The 21806-nt window shown below is 44.0% G+C and overlaps 2 protein-coding genes across 3 annotated transcripts in view; both read right to left on the bottom strand.

The window, feature by feature from the left end:
• Positions 1-17906, bottom strand: part of SLC20A2 (solute carrier family 20 member 2) — a 56712-nt gene extending 38806 nt beyond the window's left edge. Inside the window, exon 1 of the mRNA XM_059471449.1 lies at positions 17845-17906. The gene's annotated coding sequence lies outside the window, so the exon portion shown is untranslated. The remainder of the gene's footprint in view (positions 1-17844) is intronic.
• SMIM19 (small integral membrane protein 19) lies at positions 6423-21139 on the bottom strand. Of its 2 annotated transcripts, none has more exons than XM_059471454.1 (3): positions 20942-21134; positions 20687-20811; positions 6423-7983 (listed from the first exon to the last, which is right to left on the bottom strand). In XM_059471454.1, the coding sequence occupies exons 1-3, from the start codon at positions 21115-21117 to the stop codon at positions 7931-7933; spliced, it is 354 nt and encodes a 117-aa protein (XP_059327437.1). In that variant the 5' UTR covers positions 21118-21134; the 3' UTR covers positions 6423-7930. The 2 variants fall into 2 exon arrangements, with proteins under 2 accessions (XP_059327437.1, XP_059327436.1); XM_059471453.1 differs by lacking the exon at positions 6423-7983 and adding an exon at positions 18584-19492 and having other exon boundaries at positions 20942-21139.
• Positions 21140-21806: the final 667 nt, after the last annotated feature.

Raw genomic sequence — 21806 nt, 5'->3', positions numbered from 1 at the left:
GACCATATAGTGCCATTCAGTTATCATATTCAGCAAAAAGGAATTAAAAACAAAACTGCATTGTCACAGTTAAAAATCTGACTGACAAAAATTTATTTGCACATCTTTATGGTTTATAAATTTATCTGCTAGGTTTTACTCCATTCAGAGTCACTAAAATGTGTGTAATGATATTAGAACTTAACATAATTAAATCTGTACATTTTCCGCGTCCTGAACATTTGAGAAAAACCAAATAAATTCAGTTTTGTAAACACAGACTTGGAAACATAATCCTGCCTGATCTATTTTTTCAAGTTTGAATAATGGATATTTCCTAACAAGAAGTCAAAAGTTTTCTGAATTGGTTAAATTCAGCTGCACATCTGCATGGGTTATTTGGTAATACTGAAAAGTATTTTACATTTCTTAAGAAAACTCACATGGATTAGCAAGCCTACATCACCCTCTAAAAAGAATTAGGAAACAACTCCAACTAGAAATCTGCAATGAAGAAATGACATTAAGATCCCCCCCCCAAAAAAAGAAAAAAAAAAGAATTATACCTACTGAGGCATTATTATTTTTAAGAAATGGTGATTCTTTATTTAAGGTCAGTACCCCACTACAACTAAGTCTGTGATACATCTGCTACCTTTATGAAAAGCTACATCTCTTTAGTCTGGTTGTGATGTCTTTCCTTTTGCTCCTGTAATAGCTGACAAACAGGCTTCCAGTTTTTAGAAAACTGAGGGGCTAAGACTTTCATAGTGGTTTTCCCTTATGGACAAAAGCAACATATTTTAACAACAACAGCATGTTAATCTTTTCCTGCAGATCATATATCTTAATACCTTTTATTACTTTTTTTTCCCTAACAAGTAGCATCCATCAATTCAAGTGAGAGCGACCATAATGGTAAACATTAAGTCAGCTTGTATTTATAGATCTGGATTCCAAAGTTTTAAGAAAGCGAATAAATAAGCGCAGAAACTTCTTGTACCACTTGTTTAACTTCATAAGGTAAAAGGAAAAAGAGGCAAAATATTATTCCATGTTCTCTTTATAGCTGATGTCTGCCTCTCCCAGTAAGCGTTAAATCCATCCTAATTCTCCTTTAGAGAAGCTAAGGACCATTCCCCCAGCCTAGAGCAGCCACCACCAGCGTGCAGGTACAAACACTGCCCAGGGCACACGTGACCTGAGGGGTATCCATTTCAATTCCCAGCCCCAGAAGCTGCCAGCCTGACCTGTGGGAAGCTTCTCAGACCCAGGAGAGCTGCAAACTGGAACCATTTGAGTGCTGCTTCCCACGAGCCAGCCTGGCCACAACGGTGGCTTCTTGTTGACCTAAGCTGCAGAGCTCGGTCTACACGCAAAGCAAAGGATATAATAAACAGCACAGAGAAAAGGAAATCTCTTCAAAGTTTCTGTTCTGCTACATCAGCATTGTGGACTTCAGGCATGGGAAAATTCAAGCCAAGATAGGTTGACCATTAGAAAGAGTTATAATTTGGGACACCACTAAAGAAGCAAGCAAAGGAAAATTTATAAGACCACAGAATAAATTACGAGGATTGGGTTTTGGAAATGGCAGCACCAGTTTGGTTCCCATCAAATCAAATATTTGTAGAAATGATAAATTACAATCTCGATCAGATATCATAATTCTGTTTTAATTGTAATTTATTTCAGTAAATCAACAATTGATAGATCCTTGTTTGATTCAACAAACTCATGCTAGGCAGATTTATATTCAGGCTTAAATAATGTAATAGGACAAGCCAATTTAAATATTTAATTTTAAACCCCCTTTGTTCTGCATTTCTGCATGAGCTATTTTCTGAAAGATGCCCAGGTTCTCATTTCCCAGTGACCACTAAAACAAAGTTAATTTTGCAACTAAGGGTAACTTTTATACTTTTATATCAAAGATAACTGGCTTTTTTTTGCCATTCAGGTTGGAAGGCTACATATGTAAATGATTATTCAGATTTTAAAACACCTACATTTTGAGTAGAAAATAATGGGGGATGAGTATAATTTTCTAACATAAAAGCCCCTAAGAATTGGAACCTGAATGCCTGTAAAATGCATTTACTCATGAATAGAAATACAACAAAAACATCCAAAAGCTGCAAGGTTAGTGACCAGCTACAGGAGTTTCTGGGCTCTCACATACCTGCTGGTACGCTAAAATTGGGAGCCATAAGCATCTGGAACTGGAGACCCTGACCCTGCCCTTATTCCCCCTCAATCTATAAACAAGGGAAATCAAATCAATGAGGAGGAATGAAAAGGGTGACAGACAGCAGCCCATCGTACCTCAAAGAAATCTCCAGCCCTCTTCTTTCTGGTACTTAAGGCCCCCATGACCATCTCCACCATGGGAGCCTTGAAGGACACCAAGGCCAATCATTACCTGGAAATCAGCCCTGAGGCCCTTCAGACTAACAGAGATTTAACCAAACCTGCTCTACCAAACACAGCACCTCTTCTTGCAGCTCTAGTGGTTCTATTATGCTCAATGAATACCAACAAAACTCTGAGGATCTGCTCTGTAGAGAGCTGCAAACACAGTTTAGGTTAAAAAGAGCCAATAAAGCACATCTGCTTTTGCATATTGGATAGCAAGTTCTGAAACATTCTATCAGGATAATCTCCAAAGGAGATACATCCATGTTTCACTGCAAGAAAACCATCTCAGGGACTCTCTGGAAAGTTTAATGCAGTAGATATAAAACTTAAGAATTCATTTAGCATTCAGGGATGGAGCAACTCCTCTACTCTAAGGAATCAAATCCCTTGGATGGGCTTTCTTGATGGCTCTGAACTCTGTCACCCTGTCATCCAAACATTTTTTTTTCCAGCAAGCTTGCGGGCTCTCAAAGAGGACATCCCACCCCAGTCAAGGGACTTCCAGTGGTCGAGGTGAATTAGCTGTGCTTGCACAGGCATGCATGGAGAGCTGCCATGTTACAGCATGTGACTCTGCTTGAGATCACACTTGTCTACGGAGTGAGCCAGCCCTGGGAAATGAAAGGGAGGAACCCACAAGTGGAATTGCTGGAGGCCAAGGCTGGCACAGAGGCTGACACAGGCTCCGGGTGCTGTGTGGCCTGGGAGAGCCACGCTGACTCCAGCCCCTACCACAGCACAAGCCCATGTCCAGCCAGGAGGAGTTCAAAGGCAGCAAAGCAATGCTGAAGGAGCAAGGCTTTGGCCAGTGCTGATTCAAGCTGGGAATGGTCCATTCCCAGTTAATGCTGGGAACTGGACTTGCATCGCCTGTGATTCCAGCCGACTGACCAGAGACTGGGGCACACTCATGTCCATACTAAGAGCAAGGAAAAGGGTGAGCTGCTGTTCAGAGCTACCCTGAGCTTAATCTTCCCCTCCCCAGTCCCATATCCCAAGCAGTCAGCATGGGCACAGTACTATAAAAGCCCTGGCTACTGCTGACAACTCAAGGAGCATTATCCTGAAATACTAACAGACCTGTACTGACATTACACAGAACATAAAAACTGCCCATTAAACACTCCTGTGGCAATCCAAAAATATGCATTTTGCAAATTCAGAGGCATATGTAAAGATGCCTTTGGTGAAAAGCCAGAGTGTGGTTGCCAACATTGCCAAAAGTCAACAATGCAAATTTTTCAGATAAAGGAAACCTGACACGTCCAGCCCCAGATTGCCTGCCATTTCCATTTCAGTTTGGGTTTCAGAGAACAACCACTGTGGAGCCTTCTGTTTGAGCCAGAAGAGATGGCTGGAGCTCCCCTGAGTCCAGCAAACCCCTCTTCAAACAGAGCTGCAGGAGTGAGTGGCTATCAACATGCCAAACCACACCGGCTGGCTCTCACTGCCGACCTCCAGAATCGGTGTGGCCCACAGGACAGAAGACCAAGCACTCCTGATCTAGCTGAATGTCAAAAGGAGAAAAGGATCAGGGCTATAACCAAAGAGAGGATGGATAACACTCACAGAGGTGTCAACCAGGGTTATGGGAGTAAATGGAATAGATTAAGCCAGTAAAGTCTGGCAATGGAAATTTTGCTGCTTCTTTTTCCCTATGAGCATTGCAGTAATAGAGATATAAAGGGGGAAACAGCAATGAAAGCTGTGACCTTGGCTTCATTTCACAGGAATCAGAGCCAAATATTCGTGCTTACGCTGCCTGGCTATCATGCAAAGCTTGGCATCTGCCAATTAATAGGCCTGTTGCCCCCTCAAAGCCCAACAGCTGCTGATCTCTGTTCTTGAGTCCATGTATTATCCACATCTGTCTGCTGCAGCCTTTGCTGCTAAAGGCATGAGGAGCATGATGGAGAAGCAAATATCTTGAGTTCCACCTACCAGGCAACATTAACCTGCTGGTAGCTTCACCGTAGATTGAACAAAGAAGTGCCCAACAGACTTGTGACATGGGCTACAGATTAAATCACTGTCAATGAAGAGTGTCCCACAGCTGGGTTCTTGGCTTAGCAAACACCTCCAAGAGGGCTTACTAAGGGTGTGTAGTCATATGAAGCAGGCTGAGAAAAGTTAGGCTTTATCTCTCATGGAAGGCCGGGGAGCAAACCCAGTGGTCCAGTGCCAATGTCCAGGTGGAGCACAAAGAGTCTTCCTAAAGGTTTGGGCAAGATAACAGGACATACGGACTGATGAGCGTATTCATCCTCCAAAAGAGCTTGAACAACTAAAATTTCTCTGCTTGACACACAGGCTGCAGGGAAGAGGAAGTTATTAGGCAGCAGAATGTATCTGAGCACTTGGCACCAGCAAACAGGGCCGGTGGCCTCTGTGCCTCATCCTCAGGGTAAGGCATTCCTAGCTAAGCCATGATGACGACACTGACGCATCTCAGAAGCCCCATGGCTGCCCACAGAAGACGAGATACAATGGATGCTGCTGAGAGGTCAGGAATAGCAAAGGGGATTCCATGAGGAACCTTCCCTTCTCCCCTGCCTGCCGGTGTGAGAACCAGAGCTGGCCATGCCAGGATCCTGCTGTGGCCACTGTGGCTCAGGCTGGGACTTCTCTGGACTATGCATCCCCCACGCAGAAAATGGCCAACCCAAAAATGGGAGTGGCACTGACACAGACCTCTCTGCTCCACACAAGCGCTGTGAGAAGAGCCACACCACTCCAAAGAAGGGTGCAAATTCCAGAATTAGCTGAAAAAATCAAGTAGAAAAAGAGAAAATAACCCCCAAAAATAAATAAAATTAAGTCTATGGCAGCCACGCATGACAATAACACTATGTCAAGAGTCCTCTGAAATATGGAAGAACCTCTGAAATATGGAAGAAAAAATGGCAGAGCACATTTCTTGCAAGACCTGGAAGGGAACAAGGTCTATACCTGTCATACTGATAAGGAAAATTTACCCACTGTTATCCGTAAAACAAACAAGCAAGTAGATAATCATATAAACAAGGAACACTGAATACACAGGCAAAAAAAATATAAAGTATTTTTTCCTTTAAGGAAGTAATAAAGGAATCTATAATTAATTCAAAAATGGTTTCTTTTCATCGAGACCTTCAGAAGTCATATAAATAATTTCCTCTTCCATCTCTTCTACACATAAATTAAAAAGGGGAAAATTAATTGTGCCATCTCTTCAACTATCAATCAGTTTCTCCACTTTGAATTAAACAGATATTTAATTAAATCAAATTAATAAAATTATGTGAGGAAAAGAGTTGCTCTGAAACAGTGGAATATATTACTCCCAAAATGGGCTTAATATTTCAATCAACACTGTCTCCAAGCCTTTAACCAGATATCTTTCACAATTTGATTTTTTCTTTAAAACTTCAGCAGACATGAAGATATCTTAATCACTTAATTTAGTACTAATAGCTAAACAGATTACAATAAATTTGGGTTATATTACAAGTTTGTTTCTTTCAAATCCAAAGTACTATGGGTTTACAAGAAAAATAATACTTTTCAGTTTAAAAAATTCCTCAATTATGCAAAAAGTATTTTCCATTCTCTAAAGCAATCCAGAACCTGGACTGTATTATTCACTAATGTACTTTCCATCTGGGATACACTGGTGCACTAATCATATGTGAAATTCAGGGGTACAAAGACCATTCTCTATCTACTTGCAAACACTATCATCAATTACTGAAAAATCTATTTAAAATTGGAAAAAAATTACAAACTCATCTACTGGCTACTCTAATCCTGGGATTCTGTTTTGACGGAGATTCTCTAAGGTTTATTTAGAAAACAGATTAATTGCACAAACTCGAATGCACAGTTCTCCATCAATAAAGTCTTCCACAAGAACATGCAGGAGCCCACGCTGAGTGTGCCTGATGGGCAAACACCATGAAAGGAGTAATGCTGGCAGAAACACTAGGTGAACACAGGGGTGCAGGTAACACGAAGAAAACAAATGTGCAGATTTACTTGTTCCAGTCAACAACAGTAGCTAAAGTTTATTGAGTTTAGTTTCAGCAGCTAAAAATCCATGAAAACATTATTATATGATACAGACAATACTATCCCATATTCAAATTTCTATCAAAGTAATAAAATAGGCTAGGATTTTCTCACAGTCATTGCAATTTACTTACCAATTAGTAATTACAATAAAACCTATTTTAAAATGTAAATATTATAAAGTGCAAATAGTTTTTGTATCCCATTGTGATGTAGCAGCTCAATTATATGGAAATATCTAAGTAAAGAGACTGAAAAAATCTAACTGCAAAAATACAACTACAAAAATAGCTGGACACATTCTCAGCCACTGTCTCTCAACTGTTCCCCTTATATCCACTGTAAAACTATTTCCAACACACTAATCACATCTATTCGGAAGAAACTAAAATTATATGATTTCAAACTATTTTCATTTAAAAAAATGGTCCTTTAACAACTGCTTTTACTCTTCTATCTAATTATATACTCTTAAAGGCCAAATATTCAGTCAGTATACAAAAATAACCATAGCCTTTTATTAAGGATAAGACACCAGATAGGAGTTCATAAGAAAAATAAAGATGTTCTTTGCCTGCCACTACCACCAATACTTTTCAATACAGGAAAACACATTTACTTTTAAAATTTTAAATACATATACATCAAAGTCTTAATTACTTTGTATCAGAGACTTACTACAATCAAATCTGTTCACAGCATCATGAAGTTGTTGGACTGCATGGCCAGTATTTCCTTCGAGATACTTCACGGCACAGCCAAGATGCTCAAAAACTCTCTCTCCAAAAAGCTCTCTCCTGACTAAGAAATCTGCACTTATAACCCTACAACCCTGGCAAGAAATCTTACCTAGAACATTTTTCTGACCAACAGTCAGATAGAAAAGATAAAATTGATTGATATTTGATTCTGGCATCTGTCTAAGGACACCATAAGAACAATACATTATAAGGTTACTCAAATCATAGGGCTAGCACTATTTTTTTTCTTTTACCTATGCACCTGTCGTCATACTTTCTATGCAAAGGCTGTTTATTAAACTTGAGCAAAACCCCTAACTTCCTATTTTGTAATGGTCTGAGCTTTTCCATATTCAATGTATGTTTCAACAACAAAAACCCCAAATTGATTTCAAGTACAAAGCAGCAGCTATCTCATCCACAAATGAAAACTACAGTGATGTTCTGCTCTTCCTAAAACAAGCTTGAAGCCACGATTATATTAAAGACACAGATGTGAGGGGATTTTTCAATTTCCAAACAGACATGCAAACAAAGTATTACAGTTCAGGGGTGCAGGTAAATGAATAAGCAAGAAAACTACGTGACGTTTGTGCAGCGTCCTCTCAAATCCTGCAATCCCTTCTAGAAAGTCTGGGTCTACATCTCCCTCTTCTTTACTCATGTTCTTCTCGCATGGCTTGGTCTCAGAAACTTTCCATGCCTGTAACGGAAACTTGAGCCAACTTCTTAAATGTATGATTTCTTCATCTCCACTCATCATCCACTTCTGTTTCTGAGAAGCTCCTCATCATGACACCTGTATCTCAAGAAGCAAAACAGGAAACATCACAGGGATGAAGCAATGAAAGATGAATAATAATATGCCTCTGTGTCTTTAATAAAATCCCAACTTTCATTCAAGTTCCTTTTAGGAAATCAGAGTTCCTTTCACAAGTGCAAAGCTTACAAACCTAGTTTGGCAAAACATCACGTGCCAAAAACGGGGTAACCAATCCCCCAATCTGCACCTCTGATCCTGACACCATGAGCAGGAGAAATCCTGCACCAGCTAGCCTTACACACTGTGGAAAATATGACCTGGTGCCAAGCTTGCAGAACTAGTCTGCGGCAGCCAGCTCAACTAAAAGAAACTGCTGACCCATCTGCTGACTTATCCGCTATTGAAAACAATGCCAGTTATCTTTACCCAGGACTCACTTGTCCAAGTAGAGCTCTAGCCCACAAGTTAGATTAAAAACAAAGATGTGAGTAAGCCTCTCCTCTGCTTTTCCCATTGCTCCCTAATCTGCACAACTTCCGTAGCACAGAGTTTGTGGTTTTATACACTTATCAGGTACAAGAGAAGACAAAGCTTTCTCTGTGTTACAGCAGCTTAACTACTAGGTGACAACGGCCTAAGGTATTTTCAACCTGTCATAAAACTTGGCATTGGGGTAGAGGACACTTGTCTGTTTCTGCCATCCAAAACTTGGGGTCAAGCAGGCCCAAAGCCAAGAGCAGCACTGTTTAGAGTCTAACAACAAAACAGCAAAGGGATGACTCATCTGCAAAATGGAGACACAACCCTCTTGTGTCCAAAGCTGCAGCTTAAACCATCTGCCTGCTTTACAGTTTTGCCTGAATGCTGAATAAGGGGGTACAGGAGAATTATTTCTGCAGCCTCCCCAGCCATGAAGCCTTCAGAGCAGATAAGGAGGCACCAAAACCATTCTGCCAGCCAGTTCTCAGTGAAACAGAAGCATGAAAGCCATTTTATCTCTCCCTTTTAGGGTTAAGGCCACATTTAAATAAACATTAGCATCAAAACCTCTTTGTACTAGAAGCAGAGCAGACCCTACATCTTATCAGCTATCACCGAAACTTCTCAGAATTCCACATCTCATCTAAAATCCTTCTTTATTCTGCAAAAACAGTTGACAGCAGCATGCTCCATATGCATGAATCAGAAAGACAGTGTAGTCCTTCCCCAACTCCTCCCTGTGAAACAGGGCTCATTTTGGCTTTCTTACAGCAGAAATAAGGGACAGCTGTAGGGACAGAGTCCCACCAGAGCACAAAGTTTTGGCTTTACTTCTTGCACATCACAGTTGAGAAGATAACTGAGCCTTAGTCAAAGCAAGAAACCCTCTGAGAGCACTCTGGGTATTGCAGAAAAAACATATTTTAAGTAACTGGACAGAAAAGTATTTGCTGTGCTGGGATTACATGTCAAAGAAAAACACATATTCCCCCAATTCTGAACTCTTGATTGAGTCCTTACCCTCAGAAGTGCTCAGAAGGCAAACAGTCTTGAAAGCTTGTGCCTCAGTGGTCATGCCTGCTACTGAGACATGCTACTGCTACTCAGGAAAGGTTAACTATCACAGATTTCAAGAGCTTAAAAGCTTTCAAAAGCACGAAAGCTGAGGCAGTCACAAATGTCCAGCTGTCAGGACATCCAGAATTATTTTATAATATATATACCATTCAATTATTTTACACCACAGTGATTCTTAATCTTTTATCATGATGATCACTGTATACAAGAAGCAGAAATCATAATTTTACTGTTCCATAGTCATCATAACTCCATATTGTGTCTGAGCAGCAGAAATTAACTGAGGACAAGCAATTCAATCTATTATTGACATCTTCACTTGTTAATCAAATGTCTACAGTCAGCTTACACACCATACAGACTACAAGACATCCAGGCTGCTGACTGTTGCATGCAGAAAGAGAACTGCAGGAAAAGGTTAATAGTTGTCCATAAGATCTGATGCTGGCTGCCACCTGAAACAACCGAGGAATTTTCAGTTTTCTTTTGAAGAGACAATTTACTGGCAGACTGGTGCTTCTAACTTTGATCTTCCTTCCTTCCAACACCAGCAGAAGCTCAGTAACAGAAGTTCTGAAGCTTTGTAGCTCAGTAACAAAACACAGAAACCTCCCAGAATGTTAACTCAATTACAGTATTTTGGCAAGGAAATCTTCCCCTTGTACCTTGGGGAAAATCTGAAAAGATTAAACAGTGCATGTTTTAAAAGTACACACACCTCAATTATTTGGTGTAACTCTTCATTCACCTGATTGCTTTGAGAGAAAAAATACTCTTCAGTAACTTTCTTGAAAGACTGAAAGTGTTCCTTGTTTCCCAAAGAAACAATAGTTATACAACCACACCGATTGTTCCATGCACAGAAATGTAAACTATAAGGCCAATTTCAACCTAATCTCATGCAAAAGTTAGGAGATTTCAGAAGTGCTCAATTCCTACAGCAGGCTTGCAAAAGTAAGCAACCAAGGCAGTCTCCTGAGCAAAAGGTCTGGTTCTCAAACATAGGGAGACAGCACGCTTTGATTAAATATACCCAAGAACTAACTACAAGGCAGTGAGAAGCTGCTCAGGCACTGTGCTGTGGGGAAAATCAGGGATGCTAACAGCACTGCTGTGTAATGGAAAGAGAGAAAGAAGGAAAAATGTGTAAGGCACTGCAGTGCCACCAAAACCAAGAGAGCTGCAGGAAAGATTTATCTTCACTAGTTCAGCTGCTCACAGAGCTACCTTTGAATCTATGGAGCAATACAGCAATGCCTTAAGAGCCCATCACATCTTCCATCTCTACGTGGCCTGCTGCTGACATGTCAACAGGCAATTCTCAGGATTCATTAAAGGCACTTGGACAACAGCTGTCCTGTTTCACCAATGGGAATCTGGAAAAGCAGACATACACTGCAGCACAGGTGGCCTCAGAAACCCCCCCTCCTCCCCCCCAAAAAATATGCTTTTCAAGCCCTTCAACAAGATCCTACCCAGGGACTGGCACGACAGGTCAGACTGCTGGTCTGTTTTTCTGAGAATCCTGCCTCCTGTGATCAGGACCAGATGCTACAGAAGGTAGAACAGTTCAGGTAGTGAGCAATGATGTAATTCCCCCAAAAGGGAAATTCCTTCCTGACCTCATCAATAAGGATGAAGGTTTATGTGCTTAATTTATTTTTAATCCCATTTACAGCAACATTGTCATTATACATATAAATGCCCAAGTCTGCTTGGAATCCGAGTAAACTTTTGCTCTCAGTAATATTGTGTGGTGTGTATTTATGCCTAATGTAATTTAAATATCCCTTTGTTCTTGCACTATGGGAACTAGTATAACCATTAACCACCTCTGTTCCCCTTCCAAGAGCTCCAGCCTGCCTTGCACCATAAATTTCCATGCTACACTATGCCCTGTGACAGGACACAATCTGAGGATCTTCAAGGAAACTACTGAGCAACTTCTATTAGACATCTAGCAACATTCAAGCTACACTTCTGGGATCTGCAGGAAAGTTGGCAGCTGCACCAAGATTTCAGCAGGCTCTCCCTTCTTCTAGAGCTTGCAAGCTCACTTTCATGTCGTTTTCCACTCCAGGGATGCCACTCTTATAAGCAAGATGTTTTGCTCTATGTTGTGCACTTTGAAACCCCCCTTCAAGATTCTGATACATTTACTTAGAACAGAGGGCTGTACAGGAACCTCTCTGAGCAAAGAACTGCCCTCTCATCACCATACCTGAACAAAGAATAACAGGGCCAAACCATGCAACACCAATCCTATTTTGCTCCTGGCTGATGTTCTTGTGGGCTGCAGGTTCCCCTGTACAATAACTTTAGCCTGTGTTGCTACTTTAGTTCCTTATGGATGAGCTCATGGCACATTCATCATGATTATTGTGCCAAGTACTTATTAAAGCTCCAGTGCTCTCTGCTGTTTCTGCTCACACAATGTATGCATCAATGTATAAAGCCACACCTTCATTCAACAAAAGCTTGGTGGGGGAAAAAAAATATATATGCAAGCAGCAGACAAGAAAGGGAGACTCTTAAAGCACACTTGAAGTTCTGGATCCTGTTGTCTCCCCAAAACCTGCTTTCAGTCATTACTTGGGCTGCATTTTCTTCTCCAAGCCTTTGAAGCTAAAACTTTGGACTCCAGGCCACAGGTTCTCAGTCCGAAAGCCTCCAGGAAAGAAAGAGAGAAAGGCTGGTATCTCATGGGAAGATGGCCTCCCAAGGAGATGACAGAGTTTTTACAGCATCTGTGAGAAATACCGCACAGTCATCACTGTTTGACCACAAATGTTGTGATTATGGGCTTGGAACTGGTGAGTTATGGTACGAGAATACTTCTTTGCCTCAACCAAAATGAAAATTATACCGTTTCAACTCTCTTTGGAACAACCTTCAGGCAAGCAAGGGGGTGAGAGAAAAAGCCTGTTCCAGCTTATGGTTCAGAAACAAATGAAGTTCTTTAATGATCAAAATAGCACTAACAGAACTGGTAAAAGGCCCCACTTTGTCAACAGTTACCTCATTAAATAATCCAAACACATGCAACTTTTTTCTCTATTTGAGTATCAGAGACTGATTAGTCAATAAAGTGACAGGTCTCATAATGGCAGTAAAATTGTCCTTTCACGTATTTCTCAAAGACCTCTTAATGCTGTTTAATAGCTACAGAGGTCTTAGAAACTCTGTTTCAGAGCAAGGATCTTGACCGTTTCTTTCCAAGAGGCCACAAACGTTTTCCTGTCCTTCAGTCTCACATGTATAAAGACAATATACTGAGCTGGGTACTTGTACAATGTCTTAGGCAATGCTGAAAGAGTGGTCCAAGCCACAAGGCTCAGAGCACTGCTATACCAGCACCGCCAGGACCTCGGATCAGCCAGCGAGTGGTTTGCCCTTGGCATTCCAGAATGTGCTGAGGTTGAAAGGGAAGACAATAATGATACAGAACAATTCTCCCATCAGCAGTGGCAAAAGTAATCTCAGAGGCACAGAGTGCAATGCTTTCACCACTTTGGGGTCATTACTGACTTTGAAGTCAAAAAGAAGTGATATTTTCTGTTTGTCACACACAGAAGCAGACTTTGGGTAAGGAGACTTTTTTAACAGACTCAAGTCAGGTATTTTTGGTTGCTAGAATTCTCAATCTGTTGTGATAAAATTAGCTTTAAATAAATGTACAATACAAGCAGTACATACTTTGCCTAAGAAAAAAACTGCTGGCCACTTACAGATCATGTGAGCCCAGTTATTTAGCTGAGCTAAAAACATCAATTATTCCGAGCCTTATCTGACTGTAGATTTGGATCTGTTTAACAACAGCACTGCCACATATCAAAACGCATGACAACCCACAGCTCTTTACTAAAGCAATGAAAAGTTCCTGCAAACAATGGTTGCTGCCATTTAACAACACAGTCATGAAGAAAAGAGATAAGAGGGAAAAACCTGCACCTTTTCCTCTATCTGAAAAGAAAAAGCAACTCTCCCTCTTCTGTCAGTCCACCCTTCCTTCCATATTACAGCAGAAAGAAATGGGCTGCCTTCAACTACCACTCCCTGATGTTCACCAACCAAAGCTATGGAAGATGATAATCTCATTTTTTTTTCCCCTTTGCAAGGTTTTCATCAACCAGTACAAATTCTGCTCTGTTCTTTCAACCAGTGTCACAGAACCTGGCTCTGTACTGCTTATCACTATGATCCAAGCAACAGCAAAATAGTCACTCAAACATACCTAGTGCTCAGTGCTGGGTAAAGTTCACAGCAGCTGTCTGAGTCCCAGAAAGACATCTGAGAGAAGCGCCATAAATAACGACATCACATGGAGTCTCCCATTGCACAACCCACATACATCTTCCCTGCTCAGGAATTCACGCCTCGCACCCTTCGCTGTCAGTCAAGAGCATATTACAAACCATGTTTCCAAGATGATCCAGAGGATATTTTGGAAAGTAATACAGCTCTCCTGTTGGCTGAGTCTTTTCAAAATACCTGTTCTACTCCATTACGAAAATGACAACTGTTGCTACCATCTTATCAAACCATGGTCTTTCTCAGGAGCAAGCTGTAGATCCACCTGTGCATTTTATACATCATGGATGTCCAAAACCAGTTCCAGCAGGTCTGACAGCCTGGCAGAAACTGAAGGGGACTACTCCTTCGCAGACTCAGGATCTAAGTTCTTCTTCAGATATGCAAATGTGAAGTATTTTCTCAGACTACAGTTTCAGTAAACCCCAAATCTGAACAGCCCCTTTTCAAGATTAATTTATTTCTCTGCTAGATTAAAATTAAACCAAATTATCTTAAAATACCTCATTCCTAGGCATTTGCAAGGAGAGAATCACTTTTTGAAGCAGTGCCTAGATATAATTTTATAAAAATGAGACTTTTTTTCCTGGAGTTTTGCCACAAATTGCCTTTGAGGGCTTGGTTCAGAAATTCCAAAGTTAGTTTATTGTTTTTCATATTGAGAACTAATTCCTTTTAGCAATTCTGTTAATCTTGGAGTTTGAAGTTATTTTTATTAAAGTAACGCCCAGAGTTTATATATTCCATAAAAAGATCAGGAATTATTTTCATTAAAGTAACACCCAAAGCTTAGGCATTCCTTTCAAAAATAAGGCAAAGCACCTTCATTCTTAAAAAGGTTCTTAGTCTTTTCAATGCAAACACAAATTTCACAAAGACAGCTGAGCACTGCAAAGTTTTATCAGCCATTTTTTATCAGAGACTTGAGGAAAAAAGTAATTAAGGCAGGATTTTTCTATTTTTCTGCCTAAAAAAATCATGATCCTTTTGCTCCAAATAGTACATGTGTCTTTTTTTTTTTTTCCCTCCCTTCTTGCCTTCTGTTACAGAAGAAGCAGCACCAGTTCCCACTCCCTGATGTCAGATTTCTCATGAGACATTTGTGCTGGCTTGGGGCTGCTCTGCCAGCAGTCAGTACCTCTGGTCATCCTCTGTACCTCTCCCTCAGCCAGCAGGGAGGCCTCTCGACCCAGGCAATGCCAGCTTCTGGTGGAGCTTGTTAGACTACAAAAATCTGGATCATAGCCCTTAACTCTTATGCCACAACAGATGCGGGGCTGCAAAGTGAAGGCTCTTACCTCCGTTCTCGAGGGCCTGAGGCACTGAAACCTTCTTCTCCTCAGCGGCACCCCTGTCTCAAGGACAGGACCGAGTGCTGCCTTTCGTTTGCATGACTACGTTAATAAACAACACCCAGGCTCCTCACCATGACTAAAGCACAGTTTAATTGTTTGGAGGGGAAAGGGAACGCCTTTTGATCACTGCTTCTTATCTGGAGCATAAGCAACCACGACTGAAGACTCCCCTTTGTCAGCAAGCCTCCTCCAATTGCTGTTGCTCTTTAGGCATAACAGGCCGAAGACATCATGGATTTAATAACACGTTTTCTAACAATGAGCTGCTTCCCTGTTGAAGAAGGCACGCAATAACAATTTTCAATTTCTTTAATGCAGAAATTAGGGCTGGGACAAAATCTTTTCAATTCCTCCAAAAGAGATGTTAAGTTGCAACATCCCCACCTTGCTCCCTGCAGCGTGTGTAATTTCAGCTTGCTCAATAGCATGGGCACTCCTGAGTTCAGGAAGACTTTAAAAGGAGCGATTAAAGCTCACGGAAGTAAGCTAACATGAATAAACTGCCCAGGCAACAGGAAAACATTCCAGAGCCCTGTGCTGTCACCAGGCTTTTGGCCAATGCTGCTTAATCATATATGCAAAACATAAATTACAGAAAGATTCATCACTGGTTAGAATATTCATAATTAATAATTTTGCATTGCACTGAAGAAGCTTCCCTGCAAACTGTCCTCAGACAAAAGCACCGCGATCTTCTCTCCATTCTCAGAGCTTCTACCTGCATCATTAGCACTAGTGGTACAGCAAAGGCTTCCTCTGTGGGCCTTCTAAATGGGACAGGCAGTTTTGGGAGGAAAGTTTGAGAGCAAGTTTAGGACCAATCACACATCACTCTGCTGAAATTCCCAAATCCTGTGGCTGGCTATAAGGCATCATGGCAGCTGCTGCAAGACACGTTCTCCTCTGGGCTGGGCTTGCACATACCAGCTCATACTATCCGGGCATGTAACACTGGACTGAAACTCGAAATGCTCGTGGCACAAGGGAGGAAATTTTCACTACAAGGCCTTCAGAGTTTACGACGTCCTCTTTAAACACAGACATACTCATAGCTTAAATATTTAAGACCCTCTTGAGCCTTGTCACAGAACTTATAGAGCTGTATCAAAATCCTTTGATGTGTGCAGTGCTGAGTAAAAAACCTAGCCAGCCACATTTTGGGTTACAAGGAGAGAGATGACTTTTCCACCACTTAACAGAAGATTATAGTTTTCACATAAGATTATAGAGGTATGGTTGTAATGCCATCTGAAGAATGCGTTTACAAAGATCTGACATTCAGCAGCTCACATGGAGACAACAGAGTGGTCAGATTCTCAAAAACTTTGGAGTTATAATTGAGAGCAACTTGTTAATGATTTTCTGCAGTATCTTACAGATGTAAAGTTTTAACTGCTTAGAAAGCCTTTCCTCACATGCTTCATGTGATCAGACACCACTCAATCTACACAGCATAATAGCTTTTTAAACATTATTGGGTAAGCTAGAAACAGTTCCCTTTGTACAGCATTCTCAAAAATAAATGTAACTGAAGATAACTTTGGCCCAATTTTTGTTAGGTCATAACTTTCCCCATCCAGCACATCCAAAGTTCTGCATTAACTAAGTTCCATGAGAGTCTGAGAATCTGCTCCTGTGCATGCCTATAAGCCTGACTACTAAAAATGGATGCATAAAAAAATCTATTGTCTCTCTACCCTATCTGCCTTTGCTTTTTTGGGATCATGAATTAACAGGTAAAAATCAGTGCAGATATTTGAAGTAAAATTTCAAAAGCTGACTACACCTTCTGTCCCAACACATACTTGTACTGTACAGCTGAAAACATAAACCCCCCTGCAGAACAGGGTATAGTTTCACGGTGACAGAACTCCCGTGGCTGCACTTGCCGGGAAAGCAAACCACGCTGCCCTTCGCTCATGGCTCAAGCAGCACACTTCGAACACCCTAGCACAGGCAAAAGGCACGGGCCCTAGAAAACCTTTTTCTTTTGCTACTTCTCCTTACAAGCCTTTTGTTCTGGACAAGTAAGTCTGAGATGCTCCTGCCACCGCCCCAGGTCCATGAATACAAACGAAGCCGCACGCTGCTCCAGATTTCGAAGCCCTTCACGTTGCTTTCAGCTGAGCTGAGAGACAAACCGTGAACTGATTATCTGCAGCTCGAAAGGCGGCTGTGCCGGGAAAGCGGCAGGGCGCGGGTTCATTCTCCGCCACGCCGCTCCACTGAAGCGAGCGGAGCCGCACCGGGGCTGCGGCGGGCAGCGGCGCCGGCCGAGATGCGCCATTGGGAAGGCTCCGTTCCCTGCCTGCCCGCCGGGTGGGCAGGGCCGGTGGGAAGGAGGGAGGGCTCAGCTGTCCGGACCGCCACGAGCCCCCGTGCCGGGACATCGCCGCGGCGCGAACCCGGGCACGGGACACGCGGGGAGCGCTCCCGCGGAGGACGGAGCGGAGCGCTCCCGCGGAGGACGGCGGCGCCGGCCCGGCGGCGGCACCAAGCCCTCCCGCGGGAATGGAGCGGGACTCGGACACCCCTTCCCCGCCCCCGACCGTGCTTTCTCCTCGGGCGGCCCCTTCCCGCCTCGCCACGGCCCCCGGCGAGGCGCCCTTGCCCTCCCCTCGGCGCGGACGCGCGCGGGGGGCGGCGGGGGCTCGGGCGGCGCGGCCCCACTCACCGCCCGGCGGGCGCCTCCGGCCTCCGAGCAGCAGCAGCGGCGGTGGCGGCGGCAGCAGCGGGAGCCGGCGCGTCCCGGAGACGGAAGCGCGGGAGGAAGTGAGGTCGCGCCAAGGGGAAACGGCGAGGTTTCCGGGAGGTGGAGGGGGATGCGGACCGGAGATTTCCCCTGCGCCCGGGGAGCTCTGCTGGGCGTGGATGTCTGTGACTCGTAAACCCCGCCGAGTGACGGGGACGCGCTGCGGAGCGGGGTCATCACAGGGGCACAGTAACGTGGGGAGGACACGGCTCAGGCCGCCCCGGGGCTCCGCGCCCTCCCCGCTCCCCGCGCCCGCCAGCCCTCGGCCCCGCGCAGCGACCCCGCTGTTTTCCGCGGTTCCTTACAGCAAGGAAGCTGTCACAGGGAGCCACCCTTCACCCAAAGGAGCCTTTCCATGGGGCAAAGGAAGGAGCCTTTCCTTCTGCCACTGTCAGTTCCGCCCGGGTGACGTTTTACAGTCCCTACAGACGCTGAAGTACAGATCACTTCAATATAGTAAAATTTTGGTGCTCAAAGCCAAGTTTCTTAATATCCAAATGTAACCGCAGTGGTGCTCACCACTGCTCCAGGGTTTGATAGATTTCAGAGCAAAACAGGTGAGAACCTCTGGACATAAACACCCAGCGCTGTGCTGGTTGTTCATCATTCGGCCAACTCACCTTGTGTAACCTTAGGAATTACAGCATGATACATCTTCAAATAGTTTTCATGATTAGATGCTTTTATTAAAAAGTAATTTCTGCAGAATCCTTTCAATTAACTGATTTTGAGATTTACCTAGAAAGAAAAAGTAACTGCAGTGTGAAGTCTCTTTTGGACAAGCTATGACCTGCTTATACTGATTTTTACAGACAGACCCATTCTTTACAGCAATTTGAGTAAATTAAGCTAACCACCTTTGCTATTAACATTAGAGTAGTGGCTTTAAGTGTCTTCTGGATGTGTAGTTCACTGTGTATGTCTCAAAGTTTCTCCAGGAAAGGTTCACAGTAATGCATACACAACTCCCAAATAAACAGAGAGCAAAACTTTTCCGCACTACCACCTGACACTCTGGGCTCTCAAAGCTTCACCTTCACCAGGCAGTATGGCCACAGTGCCTTCAGTCACACTTACTGACTGTATTCAGCAAATTCAACAACCATCATCAAGGAACACAAGGCTTTCCAGGCAGACAGGTACTGCCTCGCTTTCTCCAGGGTGCTGTTGCCAGAGAAGGTAGGAGCTGATTTCCAAGGTCAGCTAGCAGAGAGAAATAGTTTCAGACATTGCTAAGACTGCACTTCCCTGCCCTCATGTTCCTCTGAGCAGGTCTGCCCTGTGCTGGGTACTTCCATGCTGAATGTTCCAGTGGGCACTCGCTTTACCGCACGAGGGCTCAGAGAAAAGCGACTAAGAACAAACTTTTAGGGACAGTCCCCTCCCTTTCCCCCTTGCCTTCAGCTATGTGTCAATTAAAAAGCATTGAAAATAGCTCCACATTGACTCTTAAAATCAGCACTGGATATATGTCCTGAGTTCCTACAGAACTGTGGGCTTCATTCCACTGAGAGCTGTACGCTTTCAGTCTGTTTTGGTGGCTGCTGCTGCTGCTGTTCATACTTCCTTGCTGAAAAAAAGAAATACCAATCAACACTGATTATACAATTTATTTTATATTATTATTACTATTATTGTATTATTTATTACATACATGTATATATATGTATATATTTATGTTTATATATTATATATGTACATATTTATGTTTATATATTATATATATATGTAACTATGACAATAATCAAGAAACAGACGTAACATCAGAGAACCTCATTTCCCCCACACATGGGGAAGTTTCAGTCACCATGTGGAACTTCACCTTATAAATGCTGAACAGTAGAGTCATAGCAAAATGTCAGTGAATCAATGGCAGAGAACTATGATTCCATTCAGGTCCTTTTATTAGAATAAAAATAAATAAAATTAAAGGCTATGGCTTCAAGAGTTTTATTACTGATGATGTGAACAGGTCAACAGTCACAAGGCTGATGTCCACATTTCTCATCTCCTCCACAATATACAAGCCACAAGCTAACAATTACACTGACTTCAAAATTAATCTGGTTAGCAAGGCAAAGGGAGATCAAAGAGCTGTGTGCAGTGGTACAAACACCATCAGCAAATGCCAGCAGGCACTCCACTGTAGGAAGAACATCCAATTTTGTTCCTACAGAATGCAATGGCCTGATGTAAGAATCTTTATATCAAGTCTTTGCATTTAAAATGTGGTTTCAGATCACTAAGGGTTTTTTTGCTGTATTTCCTCTAGGCATACATGTAGGGCAGGTGTGAAGCAAGGTTGTGTTTCTCTGAATTGGACCACTGGAATATCACAGGCTTGGGGCTCTTTCCTGCCTCCATCCTGACCTTCAGCATTGAGATCCGAGCAGCAACACTTGTTGGTACAGTAAAATTCTAATTAATTTTCAATTTATGTGGTTGTCTTACTCATCATTCCACAGTCCTCTCAACTTTTACAAGTCCGCCCACATTTTCACAACATCCAGACCTTCCTAGCTCTTTCAAAGTGTAACATAGGCATCGTTTTGACATTTGCTTTAGGACGATTGCACAGCCGCTCCCTCGCTCCGCACTTCCTCAGGCAGCAGTCCTGCGGCCCCGGCTGCTGCCGAGCCCCCGCTCCTCACAGGGCGCCACAGCACCGGGGGCGTTCCCGCTGCACCAGCCTCCAGGCCGCCCCTTTAGGCACGGCCCCCAGCAGCCCTCAGGCCCGGGGGATCCCCGTTTTCCTCCGACTTACCGATGGAGTACATCTCCAGCTGCTGCCGCAGGCGGATCTTCTTCATGCTGTCGTAGAAGTTGGGCTCGGGCGGCGTCTCGGCGGCCGGGGGCAGGGTGAAGATGCGCATGATCCTCCTCTTGTTCCTGCGAGCAGGAGGGAGTGGGGCACGGCGATGAGGGCACGGCGGTGAGGGCGCGGTGCTGAGGGCGGGCGCCCCCCCACGTGCGGGCCCCGCGGGAGCCCCCGCCCCGCCCCGCCCGGGCCGCCTCTCACCGCCGCGCGTAGACGAGGAGGGCGAGGCTGGCCAGCACCACCAGCAGGTACACGTTGGTGGCCTCGTTCCACGCCTCGTGCACCGAATAGTCGATGGCACCGCCGTCGCCCAGCGCCGCCGAGGCGCCGCCGCCGCCCACCCCGCCAGCCCCCGCTGCCGCCGCTGCCGCCGCCATGGGGAGCGCGGCCGGCAGGGACGAACCCGGCCCCGGGAAGTGACGTCAGGGTGGTGCCGGGCGCCATGGCGGGGGGGCGCCGAGGGGCGGCGAGCACCGTGATTAGCGCTGACAATAAACTGTGCCGGGGAACGCTAATGCCTCTGTTGGCCAAAGTGTATACGCAGGAAAAAATTGTGATAGTCGGCGCGCCGGGCTTGTGGGACGCCACCCAGCACCAGGGCTTGTGCACTGTGAAATTAATCAGAGAATCAGTGAGGTTGAAAAAGAGCTCTGAGGCCATCGAGTCCAACCCGTGAGGGAACACCACCTTGTCAAGCAGACCATGGCACCGAGTGCCACATCCAGCCTCTCCTTAAACACCTCGGGGAGGGTGACTCTGCCACCTCCCTGGGCAGCCCATTCCAGTGTCAAATCACCCTTCCTGTGAAGAAATTCCTCCTAATGTCCAACCTAAACCTCTGCTGGCGCAACTTAAAACCACGCCCTGTCACTTGTCACCATGGTGAAAAGGCCGACCCTCACCCGGGTACAGGCTCCTTTCAGGGAGCTGTAGAGAGAATAAGCGATTTCTCTTTCAGGTGTGTAATTACTGGCTTGTTGCACGCCGGGTAACAAATCAAATTTTTCTGGACTGTCCCTGAGGCCCTGGGGTGCCTTTCCACACTTTCTTTCTTTTCTTTCATCCC

The sequence above is a fragment of the Ammospiza nelsoni genome, chromosome 4 (genome assembly GCF_027579445.1).
Source record: "Ammospiza nelsoni isolate bAmmNel1 chromosome 4, bAmmNel1.pri, whole genome shotgun sequence".
Lineage (NCBI taxonomy): Eukaryota > Metazoa > Chordata > Aves > Passeriformes > Passerellidae > Ammospiza > Ammospiza nelsoni.
This window is presented reverse-complemented; position numbering and strand designations above follow the sequence as displayed.

What these genes read in the sequence shown, in the direction of transcription:
- SMIM19 (XM_059471453.1), bottom strand. Translation starts at nt 21,117, where the DNA reads ATGGCGGCGGCAGCGGCGGCAGCGGGGGCTGGCGGGGTGGGCGGCGGC. An exon ending in CTCCTCGTCTACGCGCGGCG is followed by an intron (nt 20,812 to 20,941) that starts GTGAGAGGCGGC and finishes TCCTGCTCGCAG; the next exon opens with GAACAAGAGGAGGATCATGC. An exon ending in GCTGGAGATGTACTCCATCG is followed by an intron (nt 19,493 to 20,686) that starts GTAAGTCGGAGG and finishes TCTTTTTTTCAG; the next exon opens with CAAGGAAGTATGAACAGCAG.